The following is a 20,188-nucleotide window of genomic DNA, read 5'->3' on the forward strand; positions in this document are numbered from 1 at the left end:
AATACCTTCCATTTATCGTTATTTCGTAAATCCTTAAAATCATCCCCGAAGATAGACGAAAGGGCCTCTAGTTCGTTTTCCTGATGAACTAAATAGTCATCCCGCTCTTCAGTAAAAGTATGCGGACTATTCATGCTTCTGACCAAACTACATCGCACTCATATTCACACATTCACATCCCGTAAGAAAGAGCCCACCGCTCGTTGAAGGCGCGTTTGCAAAGTAAAAAAAAAAAACAAAGCTTTCCGACTACAAGTTGTTCACAAGTGACCGATCTGTCAGGTTAGATACAGGCTGCTGCACGGAGTGGACTCGACCACAACAACGCTGCAACTCTGGCGCGTTCCACGTCGTCCCGTCGCAGAAGAAACGTCACCACACAACGTGGTTATTTTGTAATCTGCCACTAGGTGGCAGTGTTTCACACTTAAATTACTTGGCAACGTTTGTGGAAGTAATGCAGCGACTTGATGATGATCGTTGACAGTTTTCTGATACGGGTGGCTCGAGGGTGTCTATGATTGGTGGCTGAGTAATTTAGAGTGGCCTTGGGACAATAATGTAGAAATATGATTCAAGTACATTAAAGAGTAAGAGATTGCACAAATTCGAAAACAAGCCTCCATTATGTATTATGCAGTATCCCCCCCCAAGGTAGGACGTTCACGGAGAGACAGTGTGATGGAAGGTCCAGCCCCCTTCATCCAGCCTCTATCTGTGGAGATAGAGAGGAAACACTATTAATAGGACGCTTCGGTGTCTGGGGGCACGACTTCACATTCCCCCCTGAGACGAGATGCCACCAAGATACCCCTTGGCCTTACTCACTACCTCAGGGGTGCTCTGGTCTCACCCAATTGACTCAGAAAGGCGCTACATTTTTGAAACAGTATACCCCTGTTCGGATCACTTCTGCTTCCTCTCCCTGTCTCTGATTCAGATTTTGAGTATGGGCAGTTGGCCTTACCAGATGTGTGGACTGAAGTGGTGTCGCGACATACCAATGGCTCATTGAATTATGCGTTCTACAACAAGGCTGCATAGAGGACGGTATTACCTCATAAGGTCCAGTGTACACCAAGGGGAGATAAAGTGCAGATATTGGGGCGGGACAAATATGGAACTCATATCACACACTGGCCCTAGCGGAGCTGCGGCAGTTGGCTGCACATTAATGACAGGGGCGCTCACAATGACCTTACAAGGAGACGGCTGGGCCAATCAGGACGAGGCAGCGAGAGCCACGAGCCACTGAGACAGTGAGACCAGACACAGACCCCAAGTGGCATTACCGTCAGCTGTTCCTTGTGTTAGGTGGGCTCAGCGCGCGCACACACACACACACACACACACACACACACATACTCACACACATGCTCGCACACGCTCACACACATGATCACACACATACACACTCACAGACATACATAAACACATGCACACACACACTTGTGCGCTTGCATACACACACACACACACACACACACACACACACACACACACACACACATACATACTGACACACACACAGACACAGACGCACACAGGCCCACACACACATACTAACACACACACACACACACACACACACAGGCCCACACACACAAACACAAACCCAAACACACACAAAGAAGAGTGATAGAGAGACAGACTCGCACACACACACACACACACACGCACACACACACACACACACACACACACACACGCACATGCACATGCACACACACTGTTCTGAGTCATGGTGGATGGTTTATCCACCTCCTTAACCAGACATCTCATGTCATGTTGCTTCTGGGGATTTAGTAGTTGATCCTGGGGTCTAATCTGATAGGTGGCTGGATGACCGGATCGGATAGTATGGTAGGGGTATGCAGCGGAACATGATACTGAGGTCACACATTGTGTTTGTAAGTGAAGCCAAGGGAGGCTTAATGGGTTCACGCCTCATGTCGACTTCATTGAATGACATCATTGTTTCTTAGGTTCTCACCTGTATTCATGATAACTGCTGTATAATTACATTAAATAGTTATTCAATCATGCTTTGCAATATATACGTTTCCCTGAACATTTCAGGTGAATAACAGAACACAATATATTTAGAAAACTTTAAGCTTGAAGGCTTAAGGAAGAGAGCATTATTGCTTCACCAAGTACAACTCAAAAATACATTTAACATGATGTTAAATGTATTTCTTACTCTATTAGCTATATACTAATTATCAATAACATCTTAGAATAGAATAAGGAGGCATCAGCTCATGTTGCTCAAATTCCTTTTTTACTAGTTCATGACATACGTTAAGGTTTACTGGCTTGTTGATCTATATGTTTTTTACTGGCAGCTCTTTTTGGACTTGTGTGAACTCTAAGCCCCGCCCCCTGGTCCCCAGACCCAGCCACAGACTTATTTAAGGCCTGCTCAAATCCTGGGCCTTTGTCCCAGTGGAAGCATCCGTCTATCCGTGCAACTAGGTGAGTACGTCCAGGACTTGATGGAGCTTCTAACTCTGCTTTTACTCAGCTTTCCTCCTTCAATTTATTTTTAATTTCCTCTTCCTTTCATTCTTTTCATTCCTCTTTTTGGAAACGTTGATATTCTGCTAGGCCTTTGGGATACAGTATGTTGTATGCAGAAGGATTTTTGCTTGTGTTTGAGGTTCATGTACGATGGGCAGCATTTTTATGATATGCCATTTTTATGGTCATTTTATAATGTCAATAATGTGTCTTGAATTGGTAGATCAACAAATAGCGGCCAATTATGAAGCAGGATATATGAAGTTGATTGCAAATTTGGGTGTAGGGCAATGAAGAGAAAATGTTGCCTAAGTTTAGGAAGAAATATGTGTCATTACTGAACAATTAAATGTTGTTCACTGTGAGTTGCAATATATTCTAAATATTGCTATTACTGCCTTATTACTATTCATGCCTGCAATAAAATGGGCATGCAGACACTTTCTTGCAGACAAATCATCTTTCTAGTGAGAGAGAAATAGATCAAACAGCTATTTAAATATACTTTACTGGGTGATCAGTGAAAATATAAGTCACTTGACCACACCAACTGGCCAAAAAAGAATGTAAAAAGTAGCAAACATTGAGCTAAAAATGTGATATACAAAAACATTGGTTGTTTTTTGTACTTTTTAAATAATTTAAGAAAGTTGATTCCCAACTACAATGTATACTAAAATATACTATTACTAAGCTGTTTCAGTAGTTAACATATCAGTGCTTTTATTGCGCTAACCAGATTCAGAACCAGAACCAGAATCTTGAAATATTGAGACAAAACTGAAATACCTACTAAGATACAAGCACCAGCTATTTCCTGCACCTAACACACATGTGCGTGTTGATTGATAATTGAGTGAATCAAGAGACACTGTGACCAAAGCTGGTTATGGTCTAATGAATTAAACAATTTGGAGGCATGCAGTAAAACAAAAGTCACCAGTCACAGTGACAGTGACAGCTACCCCACCAGCTTGGCTTTGAGACAAGCTCCCCAAACCTGAAATAGCTGCAGATAGAGACACCCTTCTTGTTTCCCCTCTCCACCAACACCACCACCTAGGTACATGGGGGGGGGGGGGGGGTAGGGCTCAGAATAGACCCACCCCCCAGGTCCCTCTGCTATGCCCCTTTTTGGTGCTACCTCAGCAGCTCTGTAGTGTCCCAGGAACAATCCTCATCCTCCAGGCTTTTGAGATACAGTATCAGTGTTTGTACAACGGGGCAGGACGGAAATAGCAGCCAAAGGCATGTCTAATTAGCGCTCTATAGATAGAGCCTGTGCAAGTGGTTTGTCTTAGTGGTTTCTGGTAATAATGCGTGATGATGGAAACACTTGAGCGGTGAGGTCTGACAACACTCTCAGTGGATTCCGATGGAGATGGGGACAACTTTATTGTCCATCAACAATCACCCTGATTGTTCATTCATTCTCCATCTTCGATGGATCTTTGAAACAGGAACAGACATAGTTGTTGTTTCATCATCAATTATGTCCAACAATACTGCAATGCATATCTGCATTGTATGACCCAGTCATGTATAATATGTTGTGTCTACTGTTAAAGTCAGTTCAGCGGGGGGCCAGCCCTGATGGGCCTTTGAGCTACTTCGCTCAATCCTAGGGCAGGGAGTCTAGACAGCTGTTCTTAACATCCCCTCCCTCTCCGTCTGTCCTCATGTCTGTCCTCCTGTAGACCACCCCAGCAAAGCCGAATCATGTGCGACGACGACGAGACCACCGCCCTTGTGTGCGACAACGGCTCCGGCTTGGTCAAGGCTGGGTTCGCCGGAGATGACGCCCCCCGTGCTGTCTTCCCCTCCATCGTCGGAAGACCCCGTCACCAGGTGGGCCTACAAACCATTGAGAAATTAAATAAAATGGGGTTGGCTGAGCTCAGGAAGTAGAGCTGGTTGACTTGTAACCGGAAGGTTGCTAGTTTGAACCCCGGCTTCTCCTAGCGTTAGAGTGTCGAGGTGTCCCTGTCAAGACACCTAACCCTAACTGCTCCTGACGAGCATAGTTTACGCCGTCATCTGTATGAACCATTGCAAGCATCTATTAACTGCCCTAAATGTAAATGTAATAACGACAATGGTATCAGAGCTTCAAATCCCCACAAGCACCCTCCCATTCCCCCCAATGCACCATAATTGTTATCATTATTAAGTTGTTTAGGAGACTATTCAATCAAGCATCTACAATGAAATCAGTTATATTTGATTAAGGAGCAGAGATAAATAGAGATGGAGGGAACTCTATTGGCTTATCCAATATGTCTCTCACGCTTTCCTCTGCGCTTTGGTGTGGTCTGTTCCCAGGGTGTGATGGTGGGTATGGGTCAGAAGGACTCATACGTGGGTGACGAGGCCCAGAGCAAGAGGGGTATCCTGACCCTGAAGTACCCCATTGAGCATGGCATCATCACCAACTGGGACGACATGGAGAAGGTGTGTGTGTGTTGACCGTGGCTTCCTGTCTAGACACAATCATACGGGAATCGTGTCTTAGCGTAACCAGCCTAATTCATGTGACTTTGTTCTGGACGGAGGTCATGTGACACACCGCTGAGTGTAGCACTGACATCGAGTATTTGCGTTGGTACCAGATCTGGCACCACACATTCTACAACGAGCTGCGCGTGGCACCCGAGGAGCACCCCACCCTGCTCACCGAAGCCCCCCTGAACCCCAAGGCCAACAGGGAGAAGATGACCCAGGTACGTGCAGCGCCAACACCTCCCCAACTGCACAGCCTCAAATCATCCAAGTTTGCATCTGTGTCTGTTTTGTGGTGCGTGCAAAAGCGTTTGGATAACCTTCATCTGTTAAAAGCCAACATTCAATAACATCAGTGTTCCGGTTTCTTTCCTGCAGATCATGTTTGAGACCTTCAACGTTCCCGCCATGTATGTGGCCATCCAGGCTGTGCTGTCCCTGTACGCCTCTGGCCGTACCACCGGTGCGTACCCTCCTTGCTCCCTATAGCTCTAAAGCCCTCTTCAGAGCCAAACGGCCATCGTTTAGCCTCTCTTTATGTGGGATGGGTTAAGATCAGCAGAGAGATTCTTCTCGACGTGTGCTGCATGGCATCGTGTGACACATGCCCTCTGAAGTCATCCGTCTTCTGGGTGGAATCACCCTGTCACTGCCAATAATGGGTGCTAAGCCCTGGCTGGCAGTGCTAAGGGTGCGCGCAGCATTGTATGTATTTATGACGTGACACGTTTGAAGAGAGATTACTCGCCTTTGACAGCTGGTCCTCACACTCTCAGGCACATGTGGTTAATTATGGCTCCTTGTGCCTGTGTGTGTGTCTGTCGGTCTGTCTGTGTGTGTATGTGTGCATATGTGTGTGTGTGTGTGTGTGTGTGTGTGTGTGTGTGTCTGTTATAGGTATTGTGCTTGACTCTGGTGATGGTGTCACCCACAACGTCCCCATCTACGAGGGTTACGCCCTGCCCCACGCCATCATGCGTCTGGACCTGGCCGGTCGTGACCTGACCGACTACCTGATGAAGATCCTGACAGAGCGCGGCTACTCCTTCGTCACCACCGGTGTGTTCAGCAGAGCTCCTCTGTGTTCATCAGAGCTTCACTGTGTTTGACTCACGCCTGAGCAACAGCACCACGTACGTTCTATGATCCTCTCCAGAGTCACATTAACTTATGTTGTTTTTTTTACGTGTGTTCACCAGCCGAGCGTGAGATCGTGCGAGACATCAAGGAGAAGCTGTGCTACGTGGCGCTGGACTTTGAGAACGAGATGGCGACCGCCGCCTCCTCCTCCTCCCTGGAGAAGAGCTATGAGCTGCCCGACGGTCAGGTCATCACCATCGGAAACGAGCGCTTCCGCTGCCCAGAGACCCTCTTCCAGCCCTCCTTCATCGGTGAGACATCCTGGATTACTTTAACCTGGTCTGGTGGTTACCTTCCTTTTCTTTCCCTAGTCTACAGTTTTGATATCTTTATTTAATTTTAATCTCCATCCCATGCCAGGTATGGAGTCCGCTGGCATCCATGAAACGGCCTACAACAGCATCATGAAGTGTGACATCGACATCCGCAAGGACCTGTACGCCAACAATGTGCTGTCGGGCGGCACCACCATGTACCCCGGTATCGCTGACCGCATGCAGAAGGAGATCACTGCCCTGGCCCCGTCCACCATGAAGATCAAGGTGAGGGGGAGACCAAAGACGGCCTCCATTTCATCTACTTCAGCCTTTTCAGAAGAACATAGGGCATGTTTATAGTGACCTAACCACCTCACATTAACACACAATTCTTTCTTTGTTTTTCCTCCAACTTGTGTAGATTATCGCTCCCCCGGAGAGGAAATACTCTGTCTGGATCGGAGGCTCCATCCTGGCCTCCCTGTCCACCTTCCAGCAGATGTGGATCAGCAAGCAGGAGTACGACGAGGCGGGACCTTCCATTGTCCACAGGAAGTGCTTCTAAACACGCACACCACCTTCCATGCATACAAGCACTTGTATGTCTTTGTCAACTGTATATATGTGCTGTTGTAATAAAAATAAATCATTGTGACAGCAGGCTTGAATCTTTCTGTGACTTGTTGACTTATTTGATGTGCAGGGAAGATGTCCGACACATAATAATTATTATTCTAAACTACAAGTTCAATACATATAATAACTGGAGTGCTGGAAAGGTACATTGCATTCAATGTTACACAAATGAGAAGCATTCATGTTGTTACTGAACTATGTGTGTTAATGGTTAATGGTAAAAGTGGAAGAAACTAAACTTTTATGCAACGTTGAGATCATGCATTAACCAATATGGTGTTAAAGGCATAAAATATGTCTGTAAAAATAGGTTTCAACCATGGATACCAAATCCCACTTTGCATTAAAACACAAGCGACATCTATATTTAAATATATGTAGTGGATTTAGTTGTGTTGGATAATTGAATACAGGAGGAAAAGCAAACACCACCAGCATAAAAGAGGCAGACCTATAAGTACATGTTTTCTCCAACTCCTACCTCGACCCGGGCTGTACTCTACTGAATACACAGGAACATTTGGTTACGCCCTGTGGGGGATTCAAATGAAGCGTGCACTGCAGTAGGAGTCCCGCCTTAGAGAGATGAATGCTAGCATTGACAGGCCACAACCAGGAATGGTAATGGGGGAGAGGGTTGTTATGGATGCCCTTTCGGTAGGACGGTTACATTCTGGAACAGGTACTCGTTTCAAACCTGCCTGCGGCTATTCTGTGCTAAGATGTTCTCTCTGCTGCTCCAGACACTGTGTTCTTCCTACCTCTGAAGACAAGTAGGCCTATGTATGTAAAGACAATTTTGGGATCAGCCAGCATGTTTAAAACAAGATTTTATTTTGGCAAACATAACAATATAAACCGAAAAAAGCATGTAAAGATCAGCATAGATACATGAATCAAATGGTAGGCCTATAAGGATCTCACTCAGTCATAATCATGCTTATCCATATAGAAAACCAATGATCTAATAAAATACAATAATTTGTGTAGGGTATTTTAGAATGGTTGTTACATTATACATTTATTTTCCGAATATGATTTAATGTTTTTTTGTTGCATTGTTGCTCCCCTCCAAGGGAAAAATAATTATCAGAAAAAGTGGGAAGGTTTCAACCACTGTTTCGCCCATGGAAATTGCGCTGTGTACTTAGCTCTCATTGGCCCAAAAGTGAAAGCTCCGCCCAAATCGGCAATCCGTTGAAACCTTTCTGTCCAATCACAGTGCGGAGTGTAGGGAGCGCTGCCATTTGAATGATCTGCGGAAGTTGCCCCGTTGAAAAGAAGTGCCACGGAGCTTGCGTGCAGGCTAATGTAGTTAGCTAGCCAACGCTTTAATTCAAGATATATGATGGATTACCCTCGATCGCATGGTATTTCTTTGTGACAATGTATTTGATTGTATCAGGGTACATGCTAACCGAGAACAAAGGCTCCGTGGTTCGAGGTTAATCTCGTAAAATATCTGCGGTTTATGCACAGTCGACGGAATGCACGTTGGAAGACCCTTCGGTACGTTTTAGTTTCATATCGCGTCTAGTTTTGTAGACTTGTCGGGTCTGCTGTTTTTACAGCACCTTACATGATGCATATATAAATTGCGTTTACTTTAAAAGTCGAACTCAAATCGGATCGTAAGGATTATTGGTTTTTTGGACCCAATTATCAAGGGTGAACACATAGGGACACCTTGTCTTAAACTACACTAAAAGTGAAGGTGACTCTTTGGAGCCGAGATGAAGGCGATGGAGAGAAACGTGATGCGTCTGGTGGCTGTGGAGCAACTGCGTGCCGCCTGTGGAATAAAGATAAAGAACTGGAACAAAAACAAACAGGCCAGCAAGGCAGTAACTACTCAATCGGTAAGTAGGACCAATATCGAAAAATATACATATTATCCCTAAGCAAATAATTATCTGAATCATTTAAACCTTTGCGTATTGCGTAATAATTCACTGAAATCAAACAACAAATTCGAGCACATTCAACGCATCGACTTGACAGATGTCCTCATTGTTGTTATTGTCTAATCTCATTTGCATATAGTTGAAACCATGCCCCCCTCCCCTTCAGAAAACCATTTGTGTAACGTATGCCTGTTAAGTGTAGATTAGTTGGCAGTTTAAACACAATGCTCCATCTTCTCACAAACAATGGAGCGCCCAGGTATGATTCCCCAAAGGCCATATTTCCTTGACTTTTGAATGCAACAGACTGCAGAGACGCTGGACAAGAAACCCTCCGCAGAAACCCATAGGTTATAAAAAATAAGTTGGAATGTCTCCATTACCATTCGAACAATCCTTGCTCAACGGTCACAAGATTTAGATGGTAACAAAGCATGGGTTGTACTAAAAACGTTTGAACCCTCCGTAATTTCCCAATTTAGGGCCGTGCCACCCTGTGCCTGCTCATACCCTGTACTTAATCGTTTAGCCAGTGGTTGGTCACATGCTTGACCTGGAATTCCAGATTTCACCATGTGTTACCTGATGAGTTAATACCACTTGGCTGATGCTGGGCACTGGACGGTTTGCACTGTGCTAACTGTTGCCCTCTCATTTACAGCCAACTATCACAGAGTTCATCTTTGTATTTCCTTTTGCAGGCCAAGGTTTTTGGGATGCCGCTGGAGAGCCTTCCATATTATAATATGGAACATGGCAGTGTGCCAAGGCAAGTGGGAGCAAATCATTTCCAAGCACATGCAATTTCCCAATCGTGCATTTTGAAGTTTGTCTTTTTAATCACACACATTGTTTGTTTTCCCCTTCCCACAGCTTTCTAGTGGATGCCTGCATGCAGCTGACGGCCCACATAGACACAGAGGGCTTGTTCAGAAAGTCGGGCTCCATTGTTCGCCTGAAGGCACTCAGGGTGAGTAATGACCCGGCCTGACCCCCCCCCCCCCCCCCCATTGAGAGGTCGACCTTGACCCCCGGGACCCAAAGTCTGACACGACTGGACGGCATGTGATTCAGGAGGTAGAGCGGGTTGTCTGGTAACCGGAAGGTTGCTAGTTCGATCCCTGGCTCCTCCTAGCCCCTATGGCCTAGCGTGTGGGAGGTGTACCTGAGCAAGACACCTCACCCTAACTACTCCTGGTGTGTGTGTGTGTGTGTGTGTGTGTGTGTGTGTGTGTGTGTGTGTGTGTGTGTGTGTGTGTGTGTGTGTGTGTGTGTGTGTGTGTGTGTGTGTGTGTGTGTGTGTGTGTGTGTGGCAATATTGTTGAGCGGCCACTGTTTAGAAAAGCGCTATATAAACGCAGTCCATTTACGACGGAGCTCGGTTTTCCCCTGGTTCAGGCCAAGCTGGATGCGGGCGAGGAGTGCCTGTCCACCGCCCTGCCCTGCGACATTGCCGGGCTGGTGAAGCAGTTCTTCAGAGACCTGCCTGAGCCCATCCTGCCAGCGGAGCTGAACGAGGCCCTGCTCAAAGCCCAGCAGCTCCCCACTGAGGAGGACAGGAGGGCGGCCGTGTTGCTGCTGTCCTGCGTTCTGTCTGAGAGGAACCTCAGCGTCCTGCGTCACTTTTTTGACTTCGTCCACCACGTTTCCCTGAGGTATCTTCGACTTGGACCCGTTTCCAATCATCAGCTGAATGTCTGTGTGTTTGTTTTGGATTTTTTTTTTTGTTTGTTTGTTTAATCGACCGGCTGGGTCCTTTCTTTCTCCAGGAGTGCAGAGAACAAGATGGACAGCAGCAACCTGTCTGTGATCCTGGCCCCTAACCTCCTCCACTCTGGGGACGGGAGTGAGAAGATGAACGCCAACACAGAGAAACGCCTCAGGCTGCAGGCGGCAGTCATCCGCTGCTTCATAGACAATTCCAAAGATTTCGGTACGACCGCATTGCTGACCCGTTCACCTGACTGACTGGATTCCTCAACATGCACGCTGTTTGGCCAGTAATGTTTTTGGCCTGTGCGCGCTCTGGAGTTATAGAGTGTTGCTCATATTCATCATATTCCGAAGTCTGGCATGAACATTTGGAAAACGAGTTGTAGCAGTTATCTTTTATATCCATCACATTCCTTTTGATCTTCAGCTTTTTCTTTTTCTTTGCATTTTGAAGATTATCGAGGTGTGTGTGTGTGTGTGTGTGTGTGTGTGTGTGTGTGTGTGTGTGTGTGTGTGTGTGTGTGTGTGTGTGTGTGTGTGTGTGTGTGTGTGTGTGTGTGTGTGTGTGTGTGTGTGTGTAAAACAGCATAGTCATAGGGTTAGTTCGATTCTATCCACCACGTAGGATCTATGGTGTATATAAAACAACCTAAATATGTCACACAGTAGGCATGAAAAGAGAGGCCATGGGCCAGTGGCCTCCATGCCATTCCGGCTGGGGGCCCTTAATTTATTATTTTTATTTATTTCACGGGCCCTTTGTCATGCCCGGGGCACTTGCCCTGGCCCCTCACCTCTGTCTATCGCAACAAAAAGGGAAGAAGTAGTCTATGCAGCAGTAAGCCATGCTCAAACACATACTCTGACACTTCACCAGCCAATATATGCTCCAGAAAGATGGCTGTCAAGATTATAGACTAGTGATTTTCTAGTCGACCAATAGCCTGTAAATTCCGGCTAAGGGAACCCTGATGCCAATAGATATGAATGCATGATTATATTGCAGTATATTTATCTACTGTCATCTACTTGCTGTACAGGTATGTTGCCACCGTTCCTCATGGAGAAGGTTCCGGCCATGATGGGCTGTGACGGAGGTTCCCTGTCTCCGTCCCACGAGGAGCAGGAGAACGCGGGTTCCAGAAGGCGTAGACGCAGTCTAGGAGGTACGACTGTGTGATTCAGCCTCAGTTTTAACCGGGGATGAATGCCATACCTATTGCTAAAAGTGGCTCAGATCGGTATTGTGTAAGTAGTTTGGTTTGTCTCACGTTTCAGATATGGTCAATGGTGCTCTGAATAAGATAAAAACTAATAGAACGCCCACAAAAACCTTGCAGACAGACAGTTTTGGTAGGTATCGCGGTTGACCCGCGTGCGTCAAAGCCGTCAAACTATGTAGCATCTTGCAGAATGACCACAAAAAGTCTGTCCATCATGCTTGCTCATTAATATACAATCTCTGTCATTCAAACAGTAATTCAACTATTTGTATTTCCGCTGCTGTGCTTCCTTCCATTGGGCTGAATGCGCACTTGTTGTGATGGTAATCCACTGGGAATGAGTTATGCCTGTCTGAACTGACTTTGCCTGCTTGTCTGTCAATTGCACTAATCCTCTCCCGTTGGCTATATTCAAATAGTTTGGCTTTCTGATGGAATGAAAGTAATTTCTGCAAGCTTGTGATTATAATCTGGTACTTTTGTGATTTCTGCCAGTCTTTTCCTCCGCTACTCCCGTGATCGCAACACCATCGAAGCGCAAACTTCCCATGGAATCCGGTCAGAGTTTCGGATTCTCAAACAAGAAACGTAGATCCATCAAAAAGACCGGTTTAGACTTTCTTCCAAACGCTCTGTTCAGTGGAGCCTCCACCCCTGGATCAGGTATTGATTTGCGTTTTCTGATTTTTAACTAATAAATCATTGGATTAATTTACTAATTTACAATAACTCCTCACATAATGTTGATCATGCAGCTTAAAAAACAATCCTGTCACTACTTTGCAGCATACAGTGCATCAGGAGTCCTGGATAAGTCCTCCTCCAAACATGCAATGTCCCCGGCAGCAAGATCCAGCGTTCGCTCAGCTGCACGGAGGAAGAGCAGACGACTGAGCAGCCGGCACGCCGTCCAGAGGTACAGGCTCCCCCAACAAACATCCACACCTCGTACATGTGTATATGTATCTAGGCCCATCTACATGGAATACGATATTAATCGCTTTTTTTATTCATGTTGTTGTTCCAGAGTTGAATCTGGAAAAGCTGGGTGCTTTTCCCCTAAAGTCAGTAAGAAGGAAGAGCCGCGCAAGTCTATCCGCTCGCGCTTTAGCCTGGGAAAGAGCAGCAAAGATGCTGTAAGTGTGGGCGCCCGAAAGACCTGACAATCAAATCATCATGTCCCCTAGACCTGGATAATCAAAATAACACACTCTTAATGAATTGCCCTGTGGCATTTTTTTTTTGTCTTAAAATTAATTGCATTTGTATTCAAATTAGCATAACACAAAGATGCACCCTAGGTGATGTTATGGGGTACAGTATTGCACAGTTGCACTTTTATTGTCTTGCTGTGTTATGCTTGGGTACTTTATATTATATTACAGGTGTATAACAAAGTCTTAACGATGAGCATGGTTTTGAGGTTTAATAGGAGCTATATCCAATTTTATGTCATAAAATGACCTAGATAAACTGATGATGCAATATACGAAGCATACAAGTCAAGACACTAAGTTCTATAATTATATTAAACCACTGTAAAACTTTAACCACTAAAAAATATATTGAATATGTTTTGAGAGAATTATTCTAATGAAAAGGAACCTGAATCAGGTTTATTTAATAAGCTGTTAAGAAATATATACATGCTATGTCAGGGAAATGCATTATACTTTATATGTATAGTTTGGACTTAATAAAAATGCTAAAAAACAAACAAACTTCGAAGTGATCTTAATTGTCCTCTGAAGTACTAACCAAAAACCATAACTTAACCTATTTAACCCTACATTTAACATCTGTCAGGGACATTTAACAATAATATTACTCACTGCTCTCCTAGTATATTGTTGGTATACAATACTAGCTTGACTTCCCCAAGAGCCAAGTAGATCTCATCTCTCATTTCTCATTCTCATTGGACAAAGGGATCAGTATCCATTGGCTGGCGACTTGCCACTCAGGAGAGCACCAGCAGTTTTTGCCCAACCAGAGACGCAGAGTTCACCCCTGCTGCTAAAAAGGACTCAAAGAGTAAGTGTTTATTCCAGAACTTGACATAAACCCAAAGAACTAGACTTTTCAGTGCAACATAAAAACAACAACTTGAGTTTTGATCACTGCCACCGTTTCATCCAATTCCTGTAGGCTCCAAATTCATCAGCAAATCTGAGGACAACCTGCTCTCTCCTCACTGCGACTCGGCCGCTCAGCAGACCTCCTGGTGTCCCGAGACCCCAGACGGCCCCCGGGCCTTCGGTGGTAGGTCGTTCACGGAAACCCCCTTGAACGGAGGCCCGAAAAGTCACTACTTCTCAGAGCCGGCCATCGTCTCCTCAAAGCCTCCCGCAGGGCCGAGCCTTCCCATGAGGCTGTGTTGTGCCTCAAGCGCAGAGAGCCTTGAAAGCAACGACGGTTCCCTCACGAACGCCCGGGTGACTGCCGCCCAGACCGACTCCGCTGAGGGCTTCAAAGACCCTGCAAATGGCGACCTCGAACAGGCTGTTCAGAACCACGGCACCCCCAAAGAAGACAAGCGGACGCAGCCTTCAGCGAGCCTCTTGATGCCCCCGCCGGAGACCCCAACGCTCAGGGTACTTTCTGCAGACCTCCAGCGATCCGACCGTACGACGCCAAAGAGAAATCTGGCTGATGACCAAAACATCACCTTCAGCCAGATGGAATTAGCCGCTATGTCTCCTCTGCATATCGACAGTGCGCTGTTTGAGTCGGGCCTGTATTTTAACCAAGGGGTTAAGACCCCTGATGGATCCCTGTGTGGTGCTGCGGCCGGCTCTTTGAGCTGCGGTAACGGCTCCATGGGGGGCGAGGAGGCGGATGCGGAGGTTCAACCCCTCAACTGCAGCAAACTGATTGATGCCCTGGACATCCAGAGCCCCGCTCACTTCAAACTGGGAGTCTCCGTCGGCTTACAGTCCACCCCATGTAGAACGGGCCTGGACTTCCACGGCGACTTTAATAAAACCTCAGAGGAGGACCACAGCGACAGTGACGCGCTCGAAAAGCCAGGGACCCAAAACCAGCAACCCGTGTCAGGAGAACTATCGCCTGAATCTCAGAGGCCTCGAGTGGCGGACCACATCCAGCACTTCAACAAGCTCACGCTGTACTCCCCCAGAGGCGCCAAGGGCAAAGGGGGCCGGACGCCCCTGAAGTTCCAGCGCACGCCCGTGCGACAGTCGGTCCGCAGGATCAACTCCCTCCTGGGGGACAGCCGGAGAGCCAAGCTGGGCCTGTCGCTCTCCACCAGCCAGAGCGGTCCTGCAGGGAAGTCGGTAAGCCTGGAGAGCGTCCTCCCCTCAGCGACCCAGCTTCAACCGTACCAGGGAGAAGAACCAGCCGCGCTGCCGACGGGCAAAGTAGACGACGTAAAGAAACCGCCCCCAGTGCCGCCGAAGAAGCCCAGCACGTTGGCTCGGAAGCACAAGGTTTGCGCTCTGGGTGACGTGACGAACCAGGTGCCGTCGAGGTCAGCGAGTGACTCTTCCGAGCCTGTGGGTAAGACGGGCGTGTCGGAGGGCAGGAAGCCTCGTCTGCAGCATGTCGCTGATAAGGAAGTGCAGCATTACAGGGGTTCACCTAGACACCCGCTCAATGAGGTTAGACTGCTGTCTGCTACCAAGCCCATAGATTTGTAGAGAATCTTCTGTGCCGATGTTCGGTTCACTGTCCAGGTTTTGTAAAGTGGTGCTTTTAAAACGGCAATGTTTTGTTTTCTGTTTCTGGGAGTTTAATTTATTTTGACCTGGATTCTGGGATTGTCTTAATTTGTAATGCTTTTGCATATGAGATGCTTCTAAGCAGTTGCTTTAATGTAGTTTTGCTCTAGTTTTCCATCTAAAGGAAGCTTGGACATTTCAACACATTTTTAGTTCTGCTTCGGCTTGAGCAAGTGACAAGGTACAATTGGTAAGAACATTCGTCTTTAGATTAAGTTTTGAATCAACTGTATTTTTGGTTTAAAAAAAAAAAATGGCTGGGAAATGTTTTTATTGCAGTAATTGTACTGGATTTCAACTATAAGAAATGTCAAGCGATTTGTATTTTTGGAAACAAATTTTGCTATACAGTATTAATCTGGGTATTGTGTCATGTACATTTACCATTTGCACCCTTTTGAATATGCTGTTTGGAATGGTTCAACCAATTAAAGTCTTATATTGACTTGATATTCGATTTTGTCATATTTTATTTGCAGAAATCCGACTAGCTAGATAGGCTACAAGCCACACGGGGGCGTCCTAAAAGCGCTTTTAAACTGATATACTCAGTTGTCATGTTCCTGACCGTGGAAGCGCTAATGACGACTCCATGACTAGCCATATTAAGCCTAAAATAGTGGCCTACGTTAATGTGAAATATATTCCATGCATTTATAATTGGCCAGTGTTTTAACGTTTTCAATTTGGTGGAATTACGTTTGGAAGGTTAGTTCGTAGCGTTAGTTGTCCTAAACTGGCTATTTGGCGAGGCCGACACTAGGCCTATTTGAATTGATAGAACCGACTCCTCAAGATTTGTTGGCAACGCTTCTCAAGCTATCGTCTCAGGGGATTGCACGAGGCCTCAGTGTTTTGAAGTCCATGTCTTTAGATTCGCACTGTTATCCATGAAAAGGCTGTGCGTTCAGGCCGCGCCATGTGCGCAACAGATGGGCACTGGGCAGCAGCGCATCGGCTTTGCTTTGCCGAGCTCGATAAAGAGGCTGTCAAGGAGGCTCCGACTGGTCCAGGTCATCACATGCAGTTCTCTTAAAACCCAACTTAAAAATTCAAAATATAACAATGCCATCTTCAAAGACCCAACACTGACGCATCCGAAAATACTTGTGGAAAATGAATAAATCAATACAGACGTTTCATATGGTGCCTATGATGGGCCTCTACATGTGTTCTCCAATTAAGCCAGGGTACAACATGCAACAGCCAAATAAATGCTCGTCTACAAATGTTTTTCTGAGTTAAAAATGTGATGCATTTAAGGCTTAAGGCTTTTTCAACATTATCAAACTCTATAATGTTTTTCCTTATGCGATAAAAGCGGTTAGACCCAAGTAAGTCTTTGAAATGTTATTTAAACAAAGACTAAGGTGTTAATAAATGTGAATTTAGGGATGAAAATAGTAGCAGGTTCAATGCGTGCCTCTCACTACCAACCGGATAACATCCAGCACAGAGTTTGGTGAAGCCTACAGTATTTTTTTGTCTTGTGTATCTTGAGACGTACTTTAAACAAACCGCATGGTTATGTCTTCAAACGAAACATTCATGATGACAAATGACAAACTAATACACATCCAACTTGCAGTCAAATAGGTTTGATCGCCAAATTACGCGCAGATATGTGGTTATTAACCGAAATGTTGCCGGAATCGTGATTAATGCAGACAACATAGGTGGTTGAAATCCCCTCCCTCCACTTTCTCTGCGTCTCGGTCTTCTTGAGGTGGGTTCACACAAGTGTTGAAGGGGCGGATAGTTTGGATTTTCTCTACATCGCGCTTAGCCAATAATGTGGAGGGAACTGCACATCTCAGCTGGCAGACATTTAAAAAGGAGACAGTCCGGCGCTGGAGCAATTTGTATTAAAGCCTCCAGCCCCTGTCTATGGAAGAGTTAGTCAGCCTCCCACCCATCTCGAATCCCACTGCTGTGCGTCCTGGTCGTGTGTATCACAGTCAACGTTTTATTAGGACTATTTAAACTGGGAAGTCATCTTTGAAGCCCTGAAGGGATCCCCTCAAGGAAGACATTTCAAGGATTAGTCTGCACAGGTAAGTGGACGTATTTAACCTAAAATGCAGTGGATATTTACCCGTGTGGGAAGCAGTAGAGTTATGAAAGTTGAAAAATAACTTACTAAGATGACCAGAAAAATAACTTACTAAGATACCGAAAGCACTTGGACACCCCTGTGGTTTAGGTATTATAGATTAATAACTACGTTATGCAAATAAGTTTTTCCACACGCATAGTATGGTATTTCGTGGCTTGCCTCAAATTCTAGTGTTGAGTTGTAATATTATATCTGGCAGGATCTGAGCCCAGATGCTACATTCGTATTTACGCAGCGCGCCTCTCCAGTTCTTTACGCGTGAGAAATAAATAATCAATAGTGTCGAAACTATCCTACAGATGATTAACTGTTGTGCCATCCTTCCTTAAAGGATGTCCGGCTCCACGCGTCTCCTCTGCGGCATGGTTCTCATCTGGGGCTGCATGCTTTCCTGCTCTCCCGTGGACTCCAAACGAAACCGAGGCTCGCAGGGCGCCATTCCTCATCCCGACAAATACAACCCAAACGAATCGGAGCAGCAACCGCAGCCACCACCATCACCACCACAGGCGGGCTCCGGTTCCCGACGGAGGCAGGGCTCCCCCGCCGCACCCGCCGCCGAGGAGGTGCTGGAGTCCAGCCAGGAGGCTCTGCATGTGACGGAGCGCCGCTATCTGAAGCGCGACTGGTGCAAGACGCAGCCCCTCAAGCAGACCATCCACGAGGAGGGCTGCGTCAGCCGGACCATCATCAACCGGTTCTGCTACGGACAGTGCAACTCCTTCTACATCCCCCGGCACGTGCGCAGGGAAGAGGGGGCTTTCCAGTCGTGCTCCTTTTGTAAGCCCAAGCGATTCACCACCATGACGTTGACTTTGAACTGTCCGGACCAGCAGCCCTCCACCAAGAAGAAGCGCATCCAGCGCGTCAAACAGTGTCGCTGTTTGTCGATCGAATCGTTGGACTAAAACAGAATGAACCGTGTGCGATGATTGCTACAACCTTAGACGTATTAACGTTCATATACGGGATTGCTCAAAGGGAGTAAAAAAAGAAAAGGTTATTATCAGCAGCACTAAACTTCCATCCCTTCTCTGTTTGGAGATACGCTACGCGCGGGATATGTGGTCTGCAAAAGTGTTGGCCTAGTACTACTATTATGTCCTTTATACACAACGTGGAGAAACGCGGACAGTTTCTACTTCTTACACGGACTTTGAACGAACTGTATCCATCACATCATTTCCTCACCCTTTCGCGGTGGTAGAGAATTGGCCACACTGCATGAAAACCTAGCCATGGTAACCGGCACGTTTACGCACGACTTAATACGTAGGACTGCTTTACTGTAGGTTTAATCAAGTAATTTTTTTATTTCAAAACAGATTAAACAATCCCAGTGGTTGAGAGGAACCCTTGTCTGAACATCAATGTGTAATTGTATGTATGTAACTCGTAGTTTCCACTATGTGGAACATGATGACGGATAAGTGGCGATAGAAGGTCGGCCAAGACTTCAAGACTTTCTGTGAATTTCGAAGTCCTTCGAATTTGTTGGAACTGGTGGACTACTCGATTTGCTAAAGTAACCCGTAGACTTTAGTGTTAGTTATAAAGATAGCCTACTTGTACAATTTGATTGTGCAAATCTATTGTAGTAACAGTGTGAGTACCCTAACTGTGAAGCCTTTATTAATGTAAGCAGGATGGTTTGATTACTGGGAAAAAATAAACGGAGAAATGGCAATGATAATGTGATTATTTTTAGTCCTGCTATGACGAAATGTCACAGACTACTATAATCTAGTGAGCGTCAAAACTTTCCGCAGGCAATCGTTCTTGGTTGTGAGAAAATGTGTCTCTATCTCCAAACATCTCCTGCAACCGTTTCAACGATTGTTTCAAAACAATCCGTCACACGATGTCAGCCTATGGGAACTGATCGTATAATCGATAAAAAAATTACAAATTAGGCTATACCAGTTACCCTGTAATTGTAATGTATACTTTTCTAGTAATATGTTTATACATAAAACATCCGGTGGATGTGTTTTATGCAATATTTTGACTACAGGCCGACAGCAGAAAATATGATTCTTTAGAGCACGAATTTCAGCTTAGTGGACATTATTGATCAAGTTATCTTTGTCAAACTATAGACTGGAAGCATCCATTGACACTACTGCACTTGCATATTGCACTATGAATAATACTATTCATGGCAACTCTTACAAAGAACATGTTCTGTGGTTAAATTATTCAACAGCATGTCATCTTAAGAACAGTGATAATGAACATATTATTCACACACACACACACACACACACACACACACACACACACACACACACACACACACACACACACACACACACACACACACACACACACACACACACACACACACACACACACACACACACACACACACACACACACACTCACTTCTGGCCAGGAAATGACACAAGGAGCAATAATGAGTGTTACATAATTTTAA

General features: G+C 45.7%; 4 protein-coding genes across 5 annotated transcripts in view; 3 read left to right on the top strand and 1 right to left on the bottom strand.

Annotated features, from left to right (window-relative positions):
* Window positions 1-306, bottom strand: part of eif2ak4 (eukaryotic translation initiation factor 2 alpha kinase 4) — a 28,158-nt gene extending 27,852 nt beyond the window's left edge. Inside the window, exon 1 of the mRNA XM_084481808.1 lies at window positions 6-306. Within this exon, the coding sequence (XP_084337934.1) occupies window positions 6-134 (129 nt within the window). The 5' untranslated portion in view covers window positions 135-306. The remainder of the gene's footprint in view (window positions 1-5) is intronic.
* Window positions 307-2,413: 2,107 nt separating this feature from the next.
* actc1b (actin alpha cardiac muscle 1b) lies at window positions 2,414-7,091 on the top strand. Its single transcript, XM_084482101.1, has 9 exons — window positions 2,414-2,478; window positions 4,221-4,371; window positions 4,846-4,974; window positions 5,133-5,243; window positions 5,401-5,485; window positions 5,920-6,081; window positions 6,222-6,413; window positions 6,523-6,704; window positions 6,841-7,091. Exons 2-9 carry the CDS (start codon window positions 4,243-4,245, stop codon window positions 6,982-6,984), a joined length of 1,134 nt encoding a protein of 377 aa, XP_084338227.1. The 5' UTR covers window positions 2,414-2,478; window positions 4,221-4,242; the 3' UTR covers window positions 6,985-7,091.
* A 1,264-nt stretch (window positions 7,092-8,355) lies between these two features.
* Window positions 8,356-16,038, top strand: arhgap11a (Rho GTPase activating protein 11A). Of its 2 annotated transcripts, XM_084481630.1 has the most exons (12): window positions 8,356-8,914; window positions 9,661-9,728; window positions 9,833-9,929; window positions 10,358-10,614; window positions 10,729-10,892; window positions 11,713-11,838; window positions 11,951-12,025; window positions 12,391-12,558; window positions 12,682-12,811; window positions 12,923-13,031; window positions 13,824-13,929; window positions 14,044-16,038. In XM_084481630.1, the coding sequence occupies exons 1-12, from the start codon at window positions 8,789-8,791 to the stop codon at window positions 15,552-15,554; spliced, it is 2,937 nt and encodes a 978-aa protein (XP_084337756.1). In that variant the 5' UTR covers window positions 8,356-8,788; the 3' UTR covers window positions 15,555-16,038. The 2 variants fall into 2 exon arrangements, with proteins under 2 accessions (XP_084337756.1, XP_084337757.1); XM_084481631.1 differs by lacking the exon at window positions 11,951-12,025.
* A 2,045-nt stretch (window positions 16,039-18,083) lies between these two features.
* grem1b (gremlin 1b) lies at window positions 18,084-18,664 on the top strand (the record flags this gene model as incomplete). Its single annotated transcript, XM_084482394.1, has 1 exon — window positions 18,084-18,664. The coding sequence occupies one exon, from the start codon at window positions 18,084-18,086 to the stop codon at window positions 18,657-18,659; it is 576 nt and encodes a 191-aa protein (XP_084338520.1). The 3' UTR covers window positions 18,660-18,664.
* Between the last annotated feature and the right edge of the window lie 1,524 nt (window positions 18,665-20,188).

This window comes from Micromesistius poutassou, assembly GCF_964030765.1.
Source record: "Micromesistius poutassou genome assembly, chromosome: 17".
NCBI classification, from domain to species: domain Eukaryota; kingdom Metazoa; phylum Chordata; class Actinopteri; order Gadiformes; family Gadidae; genus Micromesistius; species Micromesistius poutassou.

Excerpts from the sequence above, each read along its gene's own strand:
- arhgap11a (XM_084481630.1), top strand. The coding sequence starts at position 8,789 with ATGAAGGCGATGGAGAGAAACGTGATGCGTCTGGTGGCTGTGGAGCAA. Across the intron at positions 9,930-10,357 it reads TTCGCCTGAAGGCACTCAGG|GCCAAGCTGGATGCGGGCGA; the intron begins GTGAGTAATGAC and ends CCCCTGGTTCAG. Across the intron at positions 11,839-11,950 it reads GCGTAGACGCAGTCTAGGAG|ATATGGTCAATGGTGCTCTG; the intron begins GTACGACTGTGT and ends CTCACGTTTCAG.
- actc1b (XM_084482101.1), top strand. The coding sequence starts at position 4,243 with ATGTGCGACGACGACGAGACCACCGCCCTTGTGTGCGACAACGGCTCC. Across the intron at positions 5,244-5,400 it reads ACAGGGAGAAGATGACCCAG|ATCATGTTTGAGACCTTCAA; the intron begins GTACGTGCAGCG and ends TCTTTCCTGCAG. Across the intron at positions 6,414-6,522 it reads CTTCCAGCCCTCCTTCATCG|GTATGGAGTCCGCTGGCATC; the intron begins GTGAGACATCCT and ends ATCCCATGCCAG.